The sequence below is a fragment of the Amblyomma mixtum genome, chromosome 10 (genome assembly GCF_055824585.1).
Source record: "Amblyomma mixtum isolate Tamu chromosome 10, ASM5582458v1, whole genome shotgun sequence".
NCBI lineage: Eukaryota > Metazoa > Arthropoda > Arachnida > Ixodida > Ixodidae > Amblyomma > Amblyomma mixtum.
The window spans coordinates 110,114,079-110,131,988 of NC_143021.1; the positions used below are offsets into that span (position 1 = coordinate 110,114,079).

Sequence of the window (17,910 nt, forward strand, 5' to 3'; positions counted from 1 at the left end):
AACCAATTACGGCGTTGAAATGTTGTGCACAGTCATTCCAAGTTTGTTGAATTCTTTCAGGAAAAAGGGGATCATCATAGAGAATCTTTCATTAAAAGCACTAAATTGTTTGTTTCTGTCATGTATCTCTCCACATCCATAAAATTATGTAAATGCTCCAACATGACAAATGTGGTGTGCATTTGCTATTACCTGTTTTTTTTTCTCATTGCAAACTTTGTTTTTTCATTTATTTATTTTTTTTTACAATTTGACATTTGCTAATACCTATTTTTTATTTTAACTGTTTTCTTTCGTTTCTAACTTGTTGCAGTTAAACCATGTATTTGTTTGCCTCATTGACATGTATATTAGTTGCTGATGCTCTGCTCTTGTATAGGGGATGGGAGCCTAGTCAAGCTGCATTATAGCGGCTTTTTCTCCCATCTCCTCATGTATGTGTATTACATGAAAATAAATCAATTCAATTCAAAAGTGCATGACGCACGGGACGGCGTCGCGCTACATATTTCTCCTTATTTTTGGCATTTTCATTGTAATGACGAAACTCGTAGCACTTGAAACACACACGGACGATACAAAGTAGCGCACGTTTTCTTTACTTCGAATGTGCCCGTGTGTTGTAAGTTCTGCAGTTTTAATCGGGACGTACCAACTCGCCCAAACAGCCATCCTGATTTTGTTTGTGCTTTTTGGTTTCTGATGTAACCTTACAGCTCTTTATCAGCCATAATTTTGGCTATAAAAATGAGCTGTTTCCCTAGAAATAAAATCCATTTTGACTGATACGTGCTCTGAATGTCAAAATGAACCTTTGTGCCTGCTTTCGTATTTTCGCAGCCAGCCTGGCAATGTTTCATGTAAGCTAAACAAAAACACATTTGTACTGATGGATTGATAGAATGCTGCCGATATTTTGTGGAGAAAAACACAGCCAATTTCCAAGTTTTTCTGATAATAAAACTTAGATTTACTGTTTTTACCTGGAGAACAAGCGGCAACAAACAACGCAGGTTATGTACGATGAACGCCGTGCGTTTCTGAGTGGACACAGGCCACCAACCACAGCGGGATCGGGCTTCCCGCGAGCCAAGGGCCCCGATCAGCCGTCACCACACACATCCTGGGGCACCGCTGCGGCGCACTGAACCTCCGCAGTGAGGAGAGTGATTCGCCGCAAAGAAATAGGTCTCCAAGTTCACAAAGGAGACGTTTACTGACGTCGTCCTCCAGCAGGAACACACACACTCAATAGTCACCCCGTCCCGGGGGCGCGCGAGGAGCAAGGCTCCGCTGCCCGCACGAAGCGACCGGAGCAATGCGCGCCGCTAGCACGCCGCTGCAGGAGAATGTCCCCGCGGCAGGGCAGTCATCTCTCGCTCGTGTCGACCGTTGGGCCGGTTGCGAGAGAGAGTGGGCAATCAACGCAAGGTACGCCTGTCGGAGGTCGCTGGACCCCACTGGACAGGCTCGAGCCGCTGCAGGTCAGAGGACGCGTGCTGGCTAGCTCGAGTATGCACTGGTCCGAACGGCAAAGGCTGGCTCAGACAAACAGTAGCGTACGCACCTTACGCTGTCTCGGAGGGATCTGTCCCTCGCTGGGCTCCGCTCGGACGGTCGCGGGTCCCGAAATCCCGCCAGAAGGCGCCAATGGCAAAGGCCGTTGGGGAGTGGGGAGCCGGGGCGGAGCTGTGGCCAAATGACAAAATTAGGGTGGGCGTGGAAAAGGAAAGAAAAATAATAGCGCCCGGCTCGCACCGCTTAGAGCACAACGGGCTGAAGCCAAATGACAGTGATTGGTCACTCAGCCGCCTCTCCACCGCGTGAGGCGGGAAGCCGGCAACAGCCGCGAGCATGTTTAGCAAGAGCATGTTTAGCAAGCTTTCGTTAGACCTCTCTATCGACGACCACGGGCCGGAGAGCGAAGAGGTACCCTGTATCACAGCTGCGCGTACGCGCTCGCACGAAGCATTGCTGAACTACAGAGAGCGTAAGCTTATAAGACAGAAATGGTAATAGAGCTACAGCTAGACGTACGCAAGAAAACTTGACACAGGATATGCGCTAACTTCATCTGGGTTTATTTACGACAAAGCCAGCAAATATATAGAAACTTTGAGGCATGCGCAAAAACCGGTACAACAAGGCATCAACAAAACCGTTCAAGATATGATATCTCAGTCTTTAAAAGGCGGACCTAAATATCACTAAAACAATCTAATCCCTTCTTTTTAATGTGGAATGCTTCCAAAAGCTCTCGTGCCTTCATATCACCACTCCTGCCCAGAATCTTTGTCTCCCGAAGCCATGGCTCCCAATTCGTGCATTGCTGGCAACTTTTTTGCCCCGGCCCATGTTCTACCGCACGATTACACCCGAAGCACTCAGCGCAGTGCTGTGAATGATGTGCTCCTCCTAGGTTTGTTAGCGATCGCGCGTGCTCAGCCGTGCGGTCATTAACGCACCGCCTCGTTGGGCTCACACAGGATTGTCGGCAGGTCAGTGGTATCTCGAACACCACACCTGTGCAGCACTTCACGTACTGCTTGCCATGATGTTTGTTGCAGGAGCTCTTTTTATCGCTCCCAATTCGCGCGCATAGCTGAGCAAGCTTTCGTGGAGCAGAAAACACAACCGGCACGCCATGTATGCTATGCGATGCAGGCGAGTTTTGATATGCAAGTTGATCGGTTGGTTTCGGCGGGGTTCCCATGCACGGTTATCACAGCAGTGGCTGAAACCCTCCTAAGGAAAATCAAGGGTGCGATGTTTCAGAAGTCGGCTGAGCGAAACGAACAGTCCGTGAGACCAAAAGTGGTGCCTTAGGTGCACATGGGTCGCGCACAATGGGAAGAAGGTGGCAAAGCGACATACCGTACCGGTTGTGTTTTCTGCTCCACGAAAGCTTGCTCAGCTATGCGCGCAAATTGGGAGCGATAAAAAGAGCTCCTGCAACAATTAATGACCGCGTGGCTGCGCACGCACGATCGCTAACAAATCTAAGAGGTGCACATGTTTCGCAGCACTGCGCTGAGTGCTTCGTGTGTAATCGTGCGGCAGAACATAGGCCGGGGCACGAAAGATGCCAGCAATGCAAGAAGTGTGCGCCACGGCTTCGGGAGATAAAGATTCATGGATTCAATGGAAGGAACGCCGACCAAAGGGTTGTTGTTTAATATGAAAATGAAGACGTTTCGGCTTCCATACGGAATCCGTGATCACTGGGCGGAAAGCCTAAAGCACATCGTTGAAGTGCGCGTCAGTAATGGCCGAAGCATCTTGCGTACGTAGGCGGGAGATTGCCTGCGTTGTGATTAAGGGTTTTTTCTGTTGTTTGGATTATTAGGGATTCCAGATATCGTCGTGACAGCCAATTCTTTTCTCTTGCGATGACTGAAGCTTCTTCCCAGGCTATTCTGTGCGTCACGGCTTCCACATGTTCCGCAAGTGCATTAGATGCAATCCTCTTGTTCCTGACGTCGTTCTTGTGGTCCCTCAATCGTCGTTCGAAATTCCCGCTCTCGCCGATATAGCAGTAGTTGCAATCTGCGCAGGGAATCCTGTAGATGACGACAGGAAACTTCTCTTTCTTTATCTTGTCTTTGACGGACACCAGCTCATGCCTCAGCTTGCACGCCGCAATGTGAGCGACATGCACGCCGTAAGTGCGTAGAACGCGAGCCAAAGAGTCGCTCACGGCCGGTACATATGGGATAGCGGCACGGGCTAGGCACGGGGGACCAACTGGTTCTGACGGGTGTGATGACCGTTGACGAACGGAATCTACGAAGTGCTTGGGGTAGCCGCATTCGCTCAGTTCTCGGCGCACTTGGCGTAGGTCAGCAGCCCGATCTTCTGGCCTTGGGCAGATGTTTTTGGCACGTCGGACGAGGGAAGCCACGACGGAGCGTTTGTGTCAAACCAGGTGCACAGAATTAAAATGAAGGTACCGGCCTGTGTGGGTTTCCTTTCTGTAAACTTTGATAGATAGGCGGTGTCTATCTTGTGTCTTGTGGCGGTGTCTATCTAATGGAGTCTTCAACCAAAACGTTTGGTTCAACCAAAACGTCCAGAAAAGGAAGACAGCGAGCAGCCTCCTCCTCAACCGTGAATTGAATGGAGTCTTCCATGCTATTGATGTGAGCTGTGAAAGCACCTAACGCATATTTTTTGATAATGATGAAACAATCATCTACGTAGCGTACAAAAACTTTTGGGTGCGGTTCGAAGGTGCCAGTGCACAAGCTTCTATTGCTTCTGTGGTCCCGGAAAAGAAAGTAAGTGTTCTCAAGGCAGAACTCCAACAGCTTCAGAAGATCGGATGCTTCGATAGGGGTTCTTTAACGCAATCCGTCGTCATTCTGCAGCGCTGAACGGCACACATCCACAGCCAGATCCACGGGTACGCTGTTCCAGATCCACGGTTCGAGATAACGATTCCGGGCAGGAGTGGTTATATGAAGGCATGGGAGCTTTTGGAAGCATTCCACATTAAAAAGAAGGGATTAGATTGTGTTAGTGATACTTCGGTCCGCCTTTTCAAGATTGAGATATTGTCACGTAGTGGTGACTGCAGTCCGGCGAACAGGAAAACAGCGAGAATGTCTTCGAAACGAAACTCTTCATTTGGGCTGACTTGCGCCCGCAAAGAACTGAATCACTCGGCGGCGACGTAGCAGCGACAAGCGTGCTCCGCGGTCGTCGAATCGAATGCCTGCCGCTCTAGGCCGTGCTCTTTTCAAAGCTGATAGCAAACGTTCTAGATAAATTTGGAAAGTTACTAGAACACTCTGTAACAACGTAGAACCAGCTCCGCCTGGATGCGACCAATCGAGATTAATCTAGGCGCGTCTTGCATCGCAAACAAAGAGATAAAGGGGCGTACCGGCAGCCTTGAAGAATGAAAAAACAAACACTACAAACATTAAAAGAGTAGAAAACTGAGCTAAGAAGTACTTGAAACTGGGCTTGTTGGTGCATATTCGTGAAAGTCATGAGAGCGCAAAACGGGGACACGGACGAGGAAGGGAACAGGACGAGCGCTGCACTTTCAACAGGATTTATTCAGGGAAAAACGTTTAAATAGCCTTTGCTCTTATCCATGCTCTTGATCGCAGACAATCGCCTCTCACAGATACGCATCAAGAAACAGCATTTCACTGTGGCGAAGAACAACTGACGTGTCACTAATACAACTATCACCTCGCTTCTTGATATAGAAGGCTTCCACAAGCTCACGTTCAGTCCTATCTCGGCTTTTCAATAGCACTTTGCAATCATATAGTCGAGGCTTGCAGGCTACACGCTTCTCTTTCGAGCAGGCTTGGCAGTGGTCTGGAAGATGTCCTCTCTTGTTCAAAGAATTCTTGTGTTCTTGTGCCGTTGTCTTAATGAGCGCCTGCTTGAACACAAGAATTCTTTGAACAAGAGAGGACATCTTCCAGACCACTGCCAAGCCTGCTCGAAAGAGAAGCGTGTAGCCTGCAAGCCTCGACTATATGATTGCAAAGTGCTATTGAAAAGCCGAGATAGGACTGAACGTGAGCTTGTGGAAGCCTTCTATATCAAGAAGCGAGGTGATAGTTGTATTAGTGACACGTCAGTTGTTCTTCGCCACAGTGAAATGCTGTTTCTTGATGCGTATCTGTGAGAGGCGATTGTCTGCGATCAAGAGCATGGATAAGAGCAAAGGCTATTTAAACGTTTTTCCCTGAATAAATCCTGTTGAAAGTGCAGCGCTCGTCCTGTTCCCTTCCTCGTCCGTGTCCCCGTTTTGCGCTCTCATGACTTTCACGAAAACTGAGCTAGTTGGTTCATACTTCTTGGTGGGAAGAGCCGAAATAACAAAACGCAGACACAGAAAGGAACACACAGGACGTAGACGAAGCTGACTGTCAACGAAAATTTTAGTGGAAAACCCGCGCTTTTTGTTTCCTTGTCAAAAAGATCTTGCTTTTATCTCCCGTGGGGTTCGTTCAAGAAAGAAATTTCTTTTCTTGATAGAGAGATTGATGGTGTACTAACGCACCGCTGTCCTGTTTCCCGTATCGCCAATGCCTCAAGGATCTCACGTGTCACTTGGTCTGCATACCTTTTCATGACTTGAACTTCATGCAACTTGGGCTCACACTTGCGCACTTTTTTGCCTTTTTTGTTTTCTTTACAATCTCTGCAATGCAGGGCTAGATTGCTGCTTGGGGCACCTGATAGCGATGATGCATGTTCTCTTATCCTATCATTAAGGCACCTTCCCGTCTGCCCTATATATTGTTTGCCACAGGCCAGAGGGATATTATAAACCACACCTTTAACAAACTTGCTGAATCTTGTTCGGTGTGCGATCTGGCATTGCTGCTTCTTTTGCCTGTTGACTCGAGCACACATGCTCAATGCCTTGTTCAGTGCAGAGCAAACAACCCGGACCCCGTGCCTCTTGCCAATCTTCATGAGGTTGTGGGTCAATTCATGAACATACGTGTAAGGAGATAGCGCCACCCAGCGGCGTTCGTGAGGAGAAGAAGACAAAGCACGAGGAGCGCGTGCTGAGGGGTACGCCGGGACAGGTCGAACAGGATTACGTGGCAGAGAAGAGAAGAGCGCGGTGGGCGACGGACGTGGACGAGTTCTGCTGGCTCCCCGAGTTCCGGGCTTGGGCCTTAGCCGCAGACGTCCGGGCCACCAGACCTGGACATCCATCGTCGAGAGCCTCAACCACCAGGCCCAGGCGCCACTCTTCTCCGTCCATCCGTCAGCTGCTCCACACAGGCCGCCTCTGGCGCCTACGTGACCTTTTCCGGGATACCAGACCTGGAAACCGTGCCGGGAGCCCACGAACGCTGACGCTGCGGTAGCCTTGCATCGGCGTTTGGAACGCCAAGAGACTCCTTGACTACCCGACACGCAGCCAGTCCTCGCCGCTCGTTGCTCGAATAAGACAAGTAGTGTGAACTTTCCTCTTTGACTCTTTTTCCTGCATTTATCATAAGCACTTTGTTCTGTTCCCCCGTGTGTTTTTCCCGTGTATTGTTGCGTTGTTCTCTTGTTCCTTTCCTTTCTTCTCGCTCATATTGTAATTGGTTTCCTTTCCGTTAAAAGCCGCCTCGTTTATTGTTTGTACTTTGGTGTTTGTTGAAAATAAGACCTGCAAACTCACAGAGTCCTCACAAATTTGGCGTCCACTACGACAGGACGAGGTCGGTTATTATTTCTTTGCCTGTTGTGTTAATTTAGGCACAGTATGAGCGCGTCAGATTTGGTTACTTTAGGCGAGCGCATGGGCTTGTGCGGCGCGGAGTTACGAGCGTGGGTGGAGGACGAGCTTCGTAAGGCACGGGAAGAGAGAGCCGCTGAGCGTGAAGCTGCGAAGCAGAAATTGGAGTTAGAGCGAGAAGCTACGAAGCAGAAATTGGAGTTAGAGGCACGGAATTTAGAGACGGAGCGTGAAGCTGCGAAGCAGAAATTGGAATTCTGTAAGGAGATAGCGCCACCCAGCGGCGTTCGTGAGGAGAAGAAGACAAAGCACGAGGAGCGCGTGCTGAGGGGTACGCCGGGACAGGTCGAACAGGATTACGTGGCAGAGAAGAGAAGAGCGCGGTGGGCGACGGACGTGGACGAGTTCTGCTGGCTCCCCGAGTTCCGGGCTTGGGCCTTAGCCGCAGACGTCCGGGCCACCAGACCTGGACATCCATCGTCGAGAGCCTCAACCACCAGGCCCAGGCGCCACTCTTCTCCGTCCATCCGTCAGCTGCTCCACACAGGCCGCCTCTGGCGCCTACGTGACCTTTTCCGGGATACCAGACCTGGAAACCGTGCCGGGAGCCCACGAACGCTGACGCTGCGGTAGCCTTGCATCGGCGTTTGGAACGCCAAGAGACTCCTTGACTACCCGACACGCAGCCAGTCCTCGCCGCTCGTTGCTCGAATAAGACAAGTAGTGTGAACTTTCCTCTTTGACTCTTTTTCCTGCATTTATCATAAGCACTTTGTTCTGTTCCCCCGTGTGTTTTTCCCGTGTATTGTTGCGTTGTTCTCTTGTTCCTTTCCTTTCTTCTCGCTCATATTGTAATTGGTTTCCTTTCCGTTAAAAGCCGCCTCGTTTATTGTTTGTACTTTGGTGTTTGTTGAAAATAAGACCTGCAAACTCACAGAGTCCTCACAATACGGAACCACTGCTAATTTCTCCCTTTCATTGCCTTCTTCAGGTCCATCTTTCCTTCCTTGCACTCCTTTCACTTTCCGCAGCAAGGAGCAAGCAAACATTCGCGGCAATATCATATCTTGAACGGTTTTGTTGATGCCTTGCTGTACCGGTTTTTGCGTATGCTTCGAAGTTTCTATATATTTGCTGGCTTTGCAGTAAATATACTCAGATGAAGTTAGCGCATGTCCTGTGCCAGTCTTTCTTGTGTACGTCTTGCTGTAGTGCTATTACCATTTCTGTCTCAAATAATGCACCATCTAGCCCAAAGTGACCTTATTATAAACCATCTGTCGAAAACCTAGGGCCCTTTTGTGCGTGACTACCCGTCGTCATCTTCTCAACTCGATACTTTTGTGTTTGTCATCGTAGCATCAACATGCCGTGCAAGATATGTATCGTTTTGCCTTCGAAAGGGTCTCGTTCCAGTGGATGTGGCTGCACTGTTTGGGTATTTGCGACCACCCATAGGGCTACTCTAACGCATTTGCATGTTTCTGAAAACAGAGCTATGGAGACAAATTAGAAGATGTGAAGACCCTGTGCAGGCACTATGTTACAACCTCTATGATCCGGGGTGGCTGGCGGAGAAGAATCTTTGTGCGATTCATCGCCTTACAGGAATATTAACCGAGTTTTGGTGGGCTCACGCTCTGAACGATGTGTTGCAGTCTACTGCCTTAAAGAAGACTAAGAAGCCAATGGGTAAAGGTGTGACTGTCATCGGGAAAGTAGAGCTTCCCAACGACGTAAGAAACACGTTGAACCATGGCCCGAAGTTCAGCCATGAACCACGGGTTCAGACACATGAGTTCCTTGCTCTAAACAGACGCATCGCAGGAAAGGCTGCAGAAGAAATCAAGGAAAGGTGCCTTCTTGATGGTGTGGATGCACTGACCAGATCTACAGGTCGCTCCTCCTCTGGACCAGGCAAGGATCTCATGGCAAAAGTTGTGTCCTACTTCAGACAGCACTGCCTCCGGCTTCTCCAAGCCGACAAGGATGGTGGCTTCGTGGTGCTCCCCGAAGGAGAGTTCCGAACAAGAGCAGGTGAAGCGATTGCCAAGAACGTTGTTCCTTTGAAAGCTGGCGCAACGAGGGCAACAGGGAAGGCCATCTTGTTGCGTAACGACTTAGAATTAGGTAGGCTGGCAAATGACATCAGTAGCAGTATATTCAATGCTCTTTCTGTATTTTTTACTGCAAAAACGCACAAGCCGTCGATACCTTTTAGAACTGTGGTCAGTTATAATGGTAAGTGACAGGTTGTTCTCAGCAAATAGCTACAGAAGCATCTGAGCTCACTTAGTGCTCATGATCCTTCTGCTACCAAAAATTCAAAAGATGCTGTTAGGCTTCTGAAGGGAAACGCCTTTATTGGTTATGTATTTTCAGAGAATGTAGAAGACTTGTTTTATTCGGTGCCCCACGATGCCTTGTTCACTTCCGTGAGAGATGTTATAGAAAGTAGCGGTGCAGTTGAATTCCAGAACTCTTCAGGCGTCTCAATTTGTGATTTTAACAAGTTGCCTGACTTCTATCTTAATGTGACGTTTGTCTCCTTTGACAACAAATTTTACCGCCAAAGACAAGGGATTTGCATCGGATCCTGTGTTGCTCCAGTGCTCACTGACATTTTTCTAGCATTTCTTGACCGCGCCCTGGAACTAAGTTTAACAGGGAAGGGAGTACTAAAAGTATTTAGGTATGTTGACGCTCTTCCAATTGTTTTTAAAAAACAAAAAGATTTGACCTGCACGGATGCTGTAAGCGCAGTTGGAGCCAACTTCCAAAAAGAGGAGAGGGGGTTGATTTTCACTCATGAACTTCCTAAGAGGGGGCTTACAGGTTTTGGGTCTTAACATTACTCCGGGCGAGGATCATGTTTGTTGGCGATACTCCCCTCGAGCCCAGAAGGAGTTATTGCCTTTTTCATCAGCACATTCAAAAACTGTAAAACGCGCCATTGCTCGCCTCTGCCTTCAGTCAGCCCGCGTGAAGTCGCGCCACCATGCTATGCAGGCGAGTTTTGATAGGCAAGTTGATCGGCTGGTTTCGGCGGGGTTCCCATGCACGGTTATCACAGCAGTTGCTGAAGCCCTCCTAAGAAAAACCAAGTTTGTGATGTTTCAGAAGTCGACTGAGCCAAACAAACAGTCCGTGGGACCAGAAGTGATGCCTTATGTGCACAGGGTAGCGCACAATGTGCAGAAAGTGGCAAAGCGACATGGCGTGCCGGTTGTGTTTTCTGCTCCACGAAACTTGCTCAGCTAGGCGCGCGAATTGGGAGCGATAAAAAGAGCTCCTGCGACAAAAATCATGGCAAGCAGTACTTGAAGTGCTGTACAGGTGTGGTGTACGAGATACCACTGACCTGCGGAAAAGTTTAGCGGGCCAAACGGGACAGTGCGTTAATGACCGCGCGACTGAGAACGCCCGATCGCTAACAAATCTAGGAGGTGCACATCTTTCGCAGCACTGCGCTGAGTGCTTCGTGTGTAATCGTGCGGTAGAACATGGGCCGGGGCATAAAAGATGCCAGCAATGCAAGAATACGCATCGTCAGTTTGGGACCCGGGCACTAGTGATCTCATTAACCAGCTAGAAAAGATTCAAAATAATGCAGCTCGTTTCATCTTCTCTAATTATCACCGCACCGCTAGTGTATCCTCAATGAAGTCTAATCTCAATCTGCTCAACCTCACATCTCGTCGAAAGCATGCAGTGTCATGCCTCTTTCATAAGATATTTTACCATGACGACTTGCACGGTAAATTGCTCATTCCGCCTTCATATGTATCATCACGCATTGACCACGTTCACAAGGTTGGCATAAATTCATGCAACACTAAATGCTTCTCCGATTCATTCATACCCGACACATCTAAACACTGGAACCGCCTTCCCTCTTCCGTTGCAACAATCAATAAATTTTGGTTATTTCAGTCTGCCGTGCGCAATATAGACCATGCAAGTTTTTCTTAACATAGTAAAAACCTACCTCTCTTACTGTGTGTTTATATATTATTTAATTTCACCACTGTGCACGCTCAAACGTTATCGCGAATTTCATCCTGTTATATTACTTGTTATGGGACTTTGTTTAGATCATTTTGTACCCAACCTCAACTGTCACTTAGTGTTACTTGTATGTTCTTATTGCTGTGCATATTTTTTGTTTGTTTGTTTATTGATTACAACCCACTCCCCTCTGTAATGTTTATCCCCCTGAGGGTAATAATAAATAAAGTAATAAATAAAAATAAAAAAAGCGTGAGCCATGGCTTCGGGAGACGAAGATTCTGGGCAGGAGTGGTGATATGAAGGCACGGGAGTTTTGGGAAGCATTCCACATTAAAAAGAAAGGATTAGATAGTGTTAGTGATACTTCGGTCCACCCCTTAAAGACTGAGATATCATATCTTGAACGGCTTTGTTGATGCCTTGTTGTACCGGTTTTTGCGCATGCCTCAACGTTTGTATACATTTGCTGACTTTGCAGAAAATAAACTCAGATGAAGTTAGCGCATGTCCTGTGTCAGTCTTCTGTACGTCTTGCTGCTGCGCTATTACCATTTCTCTCTCAAATAATGCACCATCTAGCCCAAATAGACGTTCTTGTATGCTTATGAGTTCTTCACCTCAGAGGCTTCTTCTGGTTCCGACTGACTGTTGGCTATTTCCTGCGGTAAATAATAGGCTCTCAATGCCTTCTGAATCTCTTCACGCCTCTGAGTACGCGCTTCCATGTTGAATAGAATGTCGGGAAAATTTTTAAAATGCATTAATAAGGGTCTCAAATTGCGCGCGATGCCAAAAAAAATAAAAGAACAAGAATGTCGTAGCATTTTGCAATATCCATTAATCAGAAAGCTGCCTTTAGGACCCTCATCATTCTCTGACGCTTCAACAGAAGATCACTAATTTTTCAACTGGAGCTTTTATGGCAGCATGACGAAAGCACATAACAAAGTGAACAAGGATCGAGGGAAAGTTTCAGTCTGCTTGCCAGTATTTGCACGAAGCGACTTGTCTTCGCCTGGAAGAAGACAAATCCTCTTATCCATACGCTGGCTAGCAGACCGAGTTCTTCCCTCGATGTAAAAGCAAAGGCGCCAAAACCCACACACGCACACACACTAGACAAGAGAACGGGACAGAGCGCCTGTCCCTGGGAGGCGCTCTGTCCCATTCTCTTGTCTAGTGTGTGTGCGTGTGTGGGTTTTGGCGCCTTTGCTTTTACAATGAACTACGAACTAGCCCAACAAAAAGATTTCTTCCCTCGACCCTTGTTCATTGTGTTTCGCGCTATCAAGGGTCTCGTCTTCCTGCTCTTTCTCAGCCAAGCTTGATTAGAAAGTTACGCAAAACACGGCGCGGATGATTTTTGCCCGAGAAACCACGTTGACTCAGTGACCGGCCGAGTAAACAGAGACGCTCGGTTTTCCAGAATGGGCTGCCCCGAATACGACGAGCCGAGGCTGCTGCAGCGAAGCATATCCGCGGGTCGTCGGGAGCACTGCCAGAAGAGCGCGAGCGAGCACGCTGGCCAGACACGCCCGGGCGGAGGCGCGCAGGAGTGAAAGCGCAATCAGTGGGTCCGACTTCCGGACCCGTGACCTTCACCTGGCCCAGGTGACCCACTCTTCGTGCAGGTACGCGTCTTGGAGAGAAACGAAAGTGAAGGGCGCTGTTGATGCGCCCGAGAGCGTTCGTCTCGTTTGCTCCTACGCAGAAGGAACGCACGGAGCCACTCGTGCGGGCCACGGCGGGCCGCCGAGTGGCAGAGGGTGCGCGCAGAGAAAAGAAAGGAAGGTGGTTACGCAAGACGGCGCGCAGTCAGGGCCACTGGGGCATGCCCTCGTTACTCTGCGGCGGCCGTGTTTGGAAAGAAACGCATCACTCTTTGCTTCCACCCGACCGGCCAGATGAGAAAGTTATCGCCTGCGCGTCGAGATATCGCACCGCCTGTTTCCGCGATGCAAGAAGCCGAGAAAGCACCGACGTTTGGCTGCACCAGCGACATCTGGTTGGTTTATGGGGTTTAACGTCCCAAAGCGACTGAGGCTATGAGAGACGCCGTAGTGGAGGGCTCCGGAAATTTCGACCACCTGGGGTTCTTTAACGTGCACTGACATCGCACAGTACACGGGCGTCTAGAATTTTGCCTCCACAGAAATTCGGCCGCCGCGGCCGGTATCGAACCCGCGTCTTTCGGGTCAGCAGTCGAGCACCATAACCACTGAGCCACCGCGGCGGCGCACCAGCGACATCTGCATGAGGTTCAAGAGACAGTGTCTGCATAGGACGCTGTGTCCGGTTGCCTAAGCTAAAAGTAATCAAAATAAATCACTAATTTACCTTGCAAAATTTTACAGATATGATCAAACTTCGTTACCAAATACTGCTCTGAAAGATTACTGAAACTGCATTACAATTGCCTGTGAAAAATTATGTTTAATTAACCTTTCTTTAGTTTTCATGCATAACAAGTACACTACTCACAGCTCCCGTAGTCTTTTTTTCTCTAATCGCCTGCACCCCAAGAGCTGGTGGGCTTCAAAGTTGGCGTTGAGAATTTTGCTGTGTCGTGCCTGCACAAAAAACAGGGGCGCATTTTTCGGACATTAGTATTACTTTCGTTGTGAAATTACTACTACTTGGAATTGAGTACATTTCTAAATTACTGGACACGAAATGTAACTGACTACACTGCATTCCAAGGATTAAAGTGCTGTAATTTCACTGGAGCAATTTAAATTGCACTGTGTCTAGTGTCGCTTTATCGCCCCCTGCTGAGTGCTATGGGCCCGCACTGTGGATGCTAGAGCTTTACCCACGCTTTTCTCACACCTCAACGAATTTTCAAGGGAAAGTGGATCCAACTATTACCAAAAAGTAAGTCCGTGTTCGTACTTGTTCCGTGTTCGCCTCCTTCGCAGTGGCATGACACCACCCCCTACATAATACCCACTGGAAAAAAGCAATCTGCCTTTGCCCACATTGGCCAGACTCGTCATATATACCTTTTGGCTGCAATTGCAATGGACCTTTACAAAGTCATTTCACCTAGCTGCAGTCGCTTAGTTGTCGAAGTATTAAACCTTGTCTGCCGCTTTCAATGCATGAATCTGCGACAGTAACTGTAGGCCTTCTTTAATGGAGTGGCCGCCTGGAAATTATCAGTTGTGGCCAGTTGCCCTGGCGGAAAACACGTAGTGCATGTAGAATATCTTGCGTACAAAAATACCCGCTTTTTTTAGAGCATCACTGATTGTATTGCACTAGAGCAGCTGCGTTGATTCCAAACACAGTGGGGCTAACAAAGAAGACACTGCGCGCTAAATAATAAACATAGTGAGATCCGTGAAGAGCAGCTCTCACGCAAGCGAGAAACGGCATTTCGGCCCGACGCGTTTCCTTCACTCCGACACTCACAGGAGTACGAAGCTAATGTTTCGCTGTCATGGCCTTCATCCCATCCGAGTGTTCTATTTCTGCGGCTTGCGCGCCCGCACCCGCAAAGCAGAGATCGCTCGGCTGCGGAGAAAACACTTTTCCTTCGTCCGTTACGCCTTTCACCTTCCCTTTGGAACGTCCCGTGCACGCAGTACACGTCCGCCGCACGACGTTCAGGTAACGTGGTTACGGTCCATGAGCTTCGAGCAGTAAGCCAGGTCACCGATTGCTCTCATCATAGTTGAGCCTTCAGCCGTGAAGGATGATGGCGGGCGGGCGGCCATCCCTCAAGTGCGCCGCGGGGGGCCGTGAGCGGTCATGCGGAGAGGGCCCAGGCCTCACCGGCGTTGGTTCAAATGAAGCTGTCACTTTCGGGTGGAGAAGCCCTGACGTGTACGTGTTCATTAAGGTAGTCAGTGCTGTTAGTTTCTGAGCTCCCTTCTTTTTATAGCTGCTAGTTACTAAAGAAGGTTTTGCTCGTCTTGACTAGACAGCCACGGCGCTGCTTTTTTGAAACAATGCATGATGCGAACTCGGTAACCATGCCCAGGCGAACTAAAAGCACCGACGCTTTGTTTTAACTTGGTGTTTTCCTTGCAGATGGAGCAGTACTGCTTAAAAGCATCTGTCAAAAAGAACTGAGCGGCAGAGGCGACTGCCTTTCTGAATAACGTGGTAAGAATTCATTCATCTCGGTTTGTAACATTTATCGCAATTTGTGAAAGCTGAAAACATGTACAGCTCTTTTGCAACAGTAGCGGTCTCCCTTTACATATTCATTTTGTTTGCGATAATAACAAAGAAAAGAACAAACATATAGAGAGAACTGATTATTTCGATTTGAGAACTTCCACCACCCTTTTAGTGGAAAAGAAAAGCGTGTTGCGAGGTACGGGCTGTGGACTCGGTGAAGGTTAGGAATTGGGTCTTTGTTTAGAGGGTCTGACCCAAAAGGAAAGAGGGCCCCAAGCCCTTGGAAGCTACAGACAGACAGGCTCCCCGAGCAGCTGCTCTCTTCCGTTGCTGGAGGAAGACTCCCATGCGATGACTGCCGCGCCCTGGAACGCCGCGCTGACGTGACGAAGCCCCGCGTTCTCGAAAGGAAGCGCACTAGGGCGCTGACGGTCGCGCTCTCGAACGCCGAACATGAGCCCCACAAACCACACACACACACAGAAGACAAGAGAACGGGACAGAGCGCCGGGATGGCTCTCTGTCCCGTTCTCTTGTCTTCTGTGTGTGTGTGTGTGTGTGTGTGTGGTTTTTGGCGCCTTTACTTTGCAATGAATTACCAACTAACCCAGCAAGAAGTTCTCATGAGCCCCACGTCCTCGAAGAGGCCGGCACCCTGCAGCGCCGAGGGTAGGCCGGAACGCTCGCGGCCCAAACAGTTTCCGGGCCTGCAACGCAACATGCGTGCCACTGACAAATTATATAAATTCAAATATTTGTTGTGTTCAGGAAAGTAAAAACAGCGCTAAATTCTACACAAAACACACAGAAAGACGGACAGGGCGGGCGCTGACGCCGACCAGATCTAAAGAATTTTTCGCGGAAAGAGGGTCAGAAACGTGCAAATCCCTCAGGTTCTTAAGCAAAAAGCGGCTGATGTGTCGCTGCCAGGTACCCTTCTCACTGACTATGGCCCTAAACGGTGCATCTGGTTTATGGGTCTTAACAGCAAAGAAGATTGACAAATTATTCACAGAGGAGTTGAAAACACCTCTTGCCAGGCTCTGCAGCTCCATGGATTTGTACAGGTCAACGGCCTTTCCTTTCATCCTGGAAGCGGACGGCTTTATTCCCACAAAGTTCTTCGCAATCGCTTGACAGGCTTTCTCGTTGTAAAGGCCTGAAGGCATGAGAACAAAGTTTCCTTCTTTGTCCGCCTGCAGCAGGGACAGGCCGTTCTCCTTGCCGCTTTTTGCTTAAGAACCTGAGGGATTTGCACGTTTCTGACCCTTTTTCCACGAAAATTCTTTAGATGTAGTCGGCGTCAGCGCCCGTCCTGTCCGTCTTTCTGTGTGTTTTGTGTAGAATTTAGCGCTGTTTTTACTTTCCAGAACACAATGTCACACCAACTAGCCGAGCAAAAGGTACTGTTAAATGAACTTTCTTCTACAGTGGGCCCTTTCTTTTGTGTACCATCTGCTAAGCCCGAACCTTTGAAGATCGTGAGCGCCATCGCCTTTTCCACCTGCAGAGCAAGATTCATCGCATTTAGTCTCAAGAAAGGACTTGTACCAGCGGAAGTGAGCGCCCTTTTTGGATTTGTGAAACCTTCTTTAGGACACGCCAGACGAGTCAGCAAAGTTTTAAGGGCGGAAATATGGAGGCAGGTGCGACTGTTGCATGATTGGTTAAACTTGGTTTGCTTAAGTGAAGACTTGGAATGGTTAGCTAAGAAGAAGCTGCAATCCCTAAGAAGACAAGCGGCCCAGACTACGGAGGCATTATGGAGGTGCGTGCTGAATAAGACCCTAGACACCAGTGTAAAGCATCCTAGGAAGCAACCGAACATAAGCGGAGCTGTGGTCCTAGGCAACGTGAATGTGCCAGAAGACATCGCGGACGTGTTGGCAAAAGGTCCAAATACAGCTTTGAACCTTCCGTACCAGCACACGAGCTTTTGGCTTTTAATCGCCGCGTAGCAAGGAAAGCAGAAAAAGAAAATGAAGAAAGGTGCGTTCTCGACGGCGTTGACAGTTTGGAAAAGACCACACCTCTGAAGAAATCCGCTCCGAGAGGGAAAGCATTGACTGACAAGGTGATCGCATATTGCAAGGAGAACGGCCTGTCCCTGCTGCAGGCGGACAAAAAAGGAAACTTTGTTCTCATGCCTTCAGGCCTTTACAACGAGAAAGCCTGTCAAGCGATTGCGAAGAACTTTGTGGAAATCAAGCCATCCGCTACCAGGATCAAAGGAAAGGCCGTTGACCTGTGAAAATCCATGGAGCTGCAGAGCCTGGCAAGAGGTGTTTTGAACTTTTCTGTGAATAATTTGTCAGTCTTCTTTGCTGTTAAGACCCATAAACCAGATGCACCGTTTAGGGCCATAGTCAGTGAGAAGGGTACGAAGCAGCAACACATCAGCGGCTTTTTGCTTAAGAACCTGAGGGATTTGCACGTTTCTGACCCTTTTTCCACGAAAAATTCTTTAGATGTAGTCGGCGTCAGCGCCCGTCCTATCCGTCTTTCTGTGTGTTTTGTGTACAATTTAGCGCTGTTTTTACTTTCCTGAACACAATGTCACA

The 17,910-nt window shown here is 48.7% G+C and overlaps 1 protein-coding gene across 1 annotated transcript in view; it reads left to right on the forward strand.

The window, feature by feature from the left end:
• Positions 1-8,898: 8,898 nt before the first annotated feature.
• Positions 8,899-17,910, forward strand: part of LOC149326656 (uncharacterized) — a 27,181-nt gene continuing 18,169 nt past the window's right edge. Inside the window, 1 exon segment of the mRNA XM_089564643.1 lies at positions 8,899-9,902. Within this exon segment, the coding sequence (XP_089420769.1) occupies positions 8,899-9,902 (1,004 nt within the window).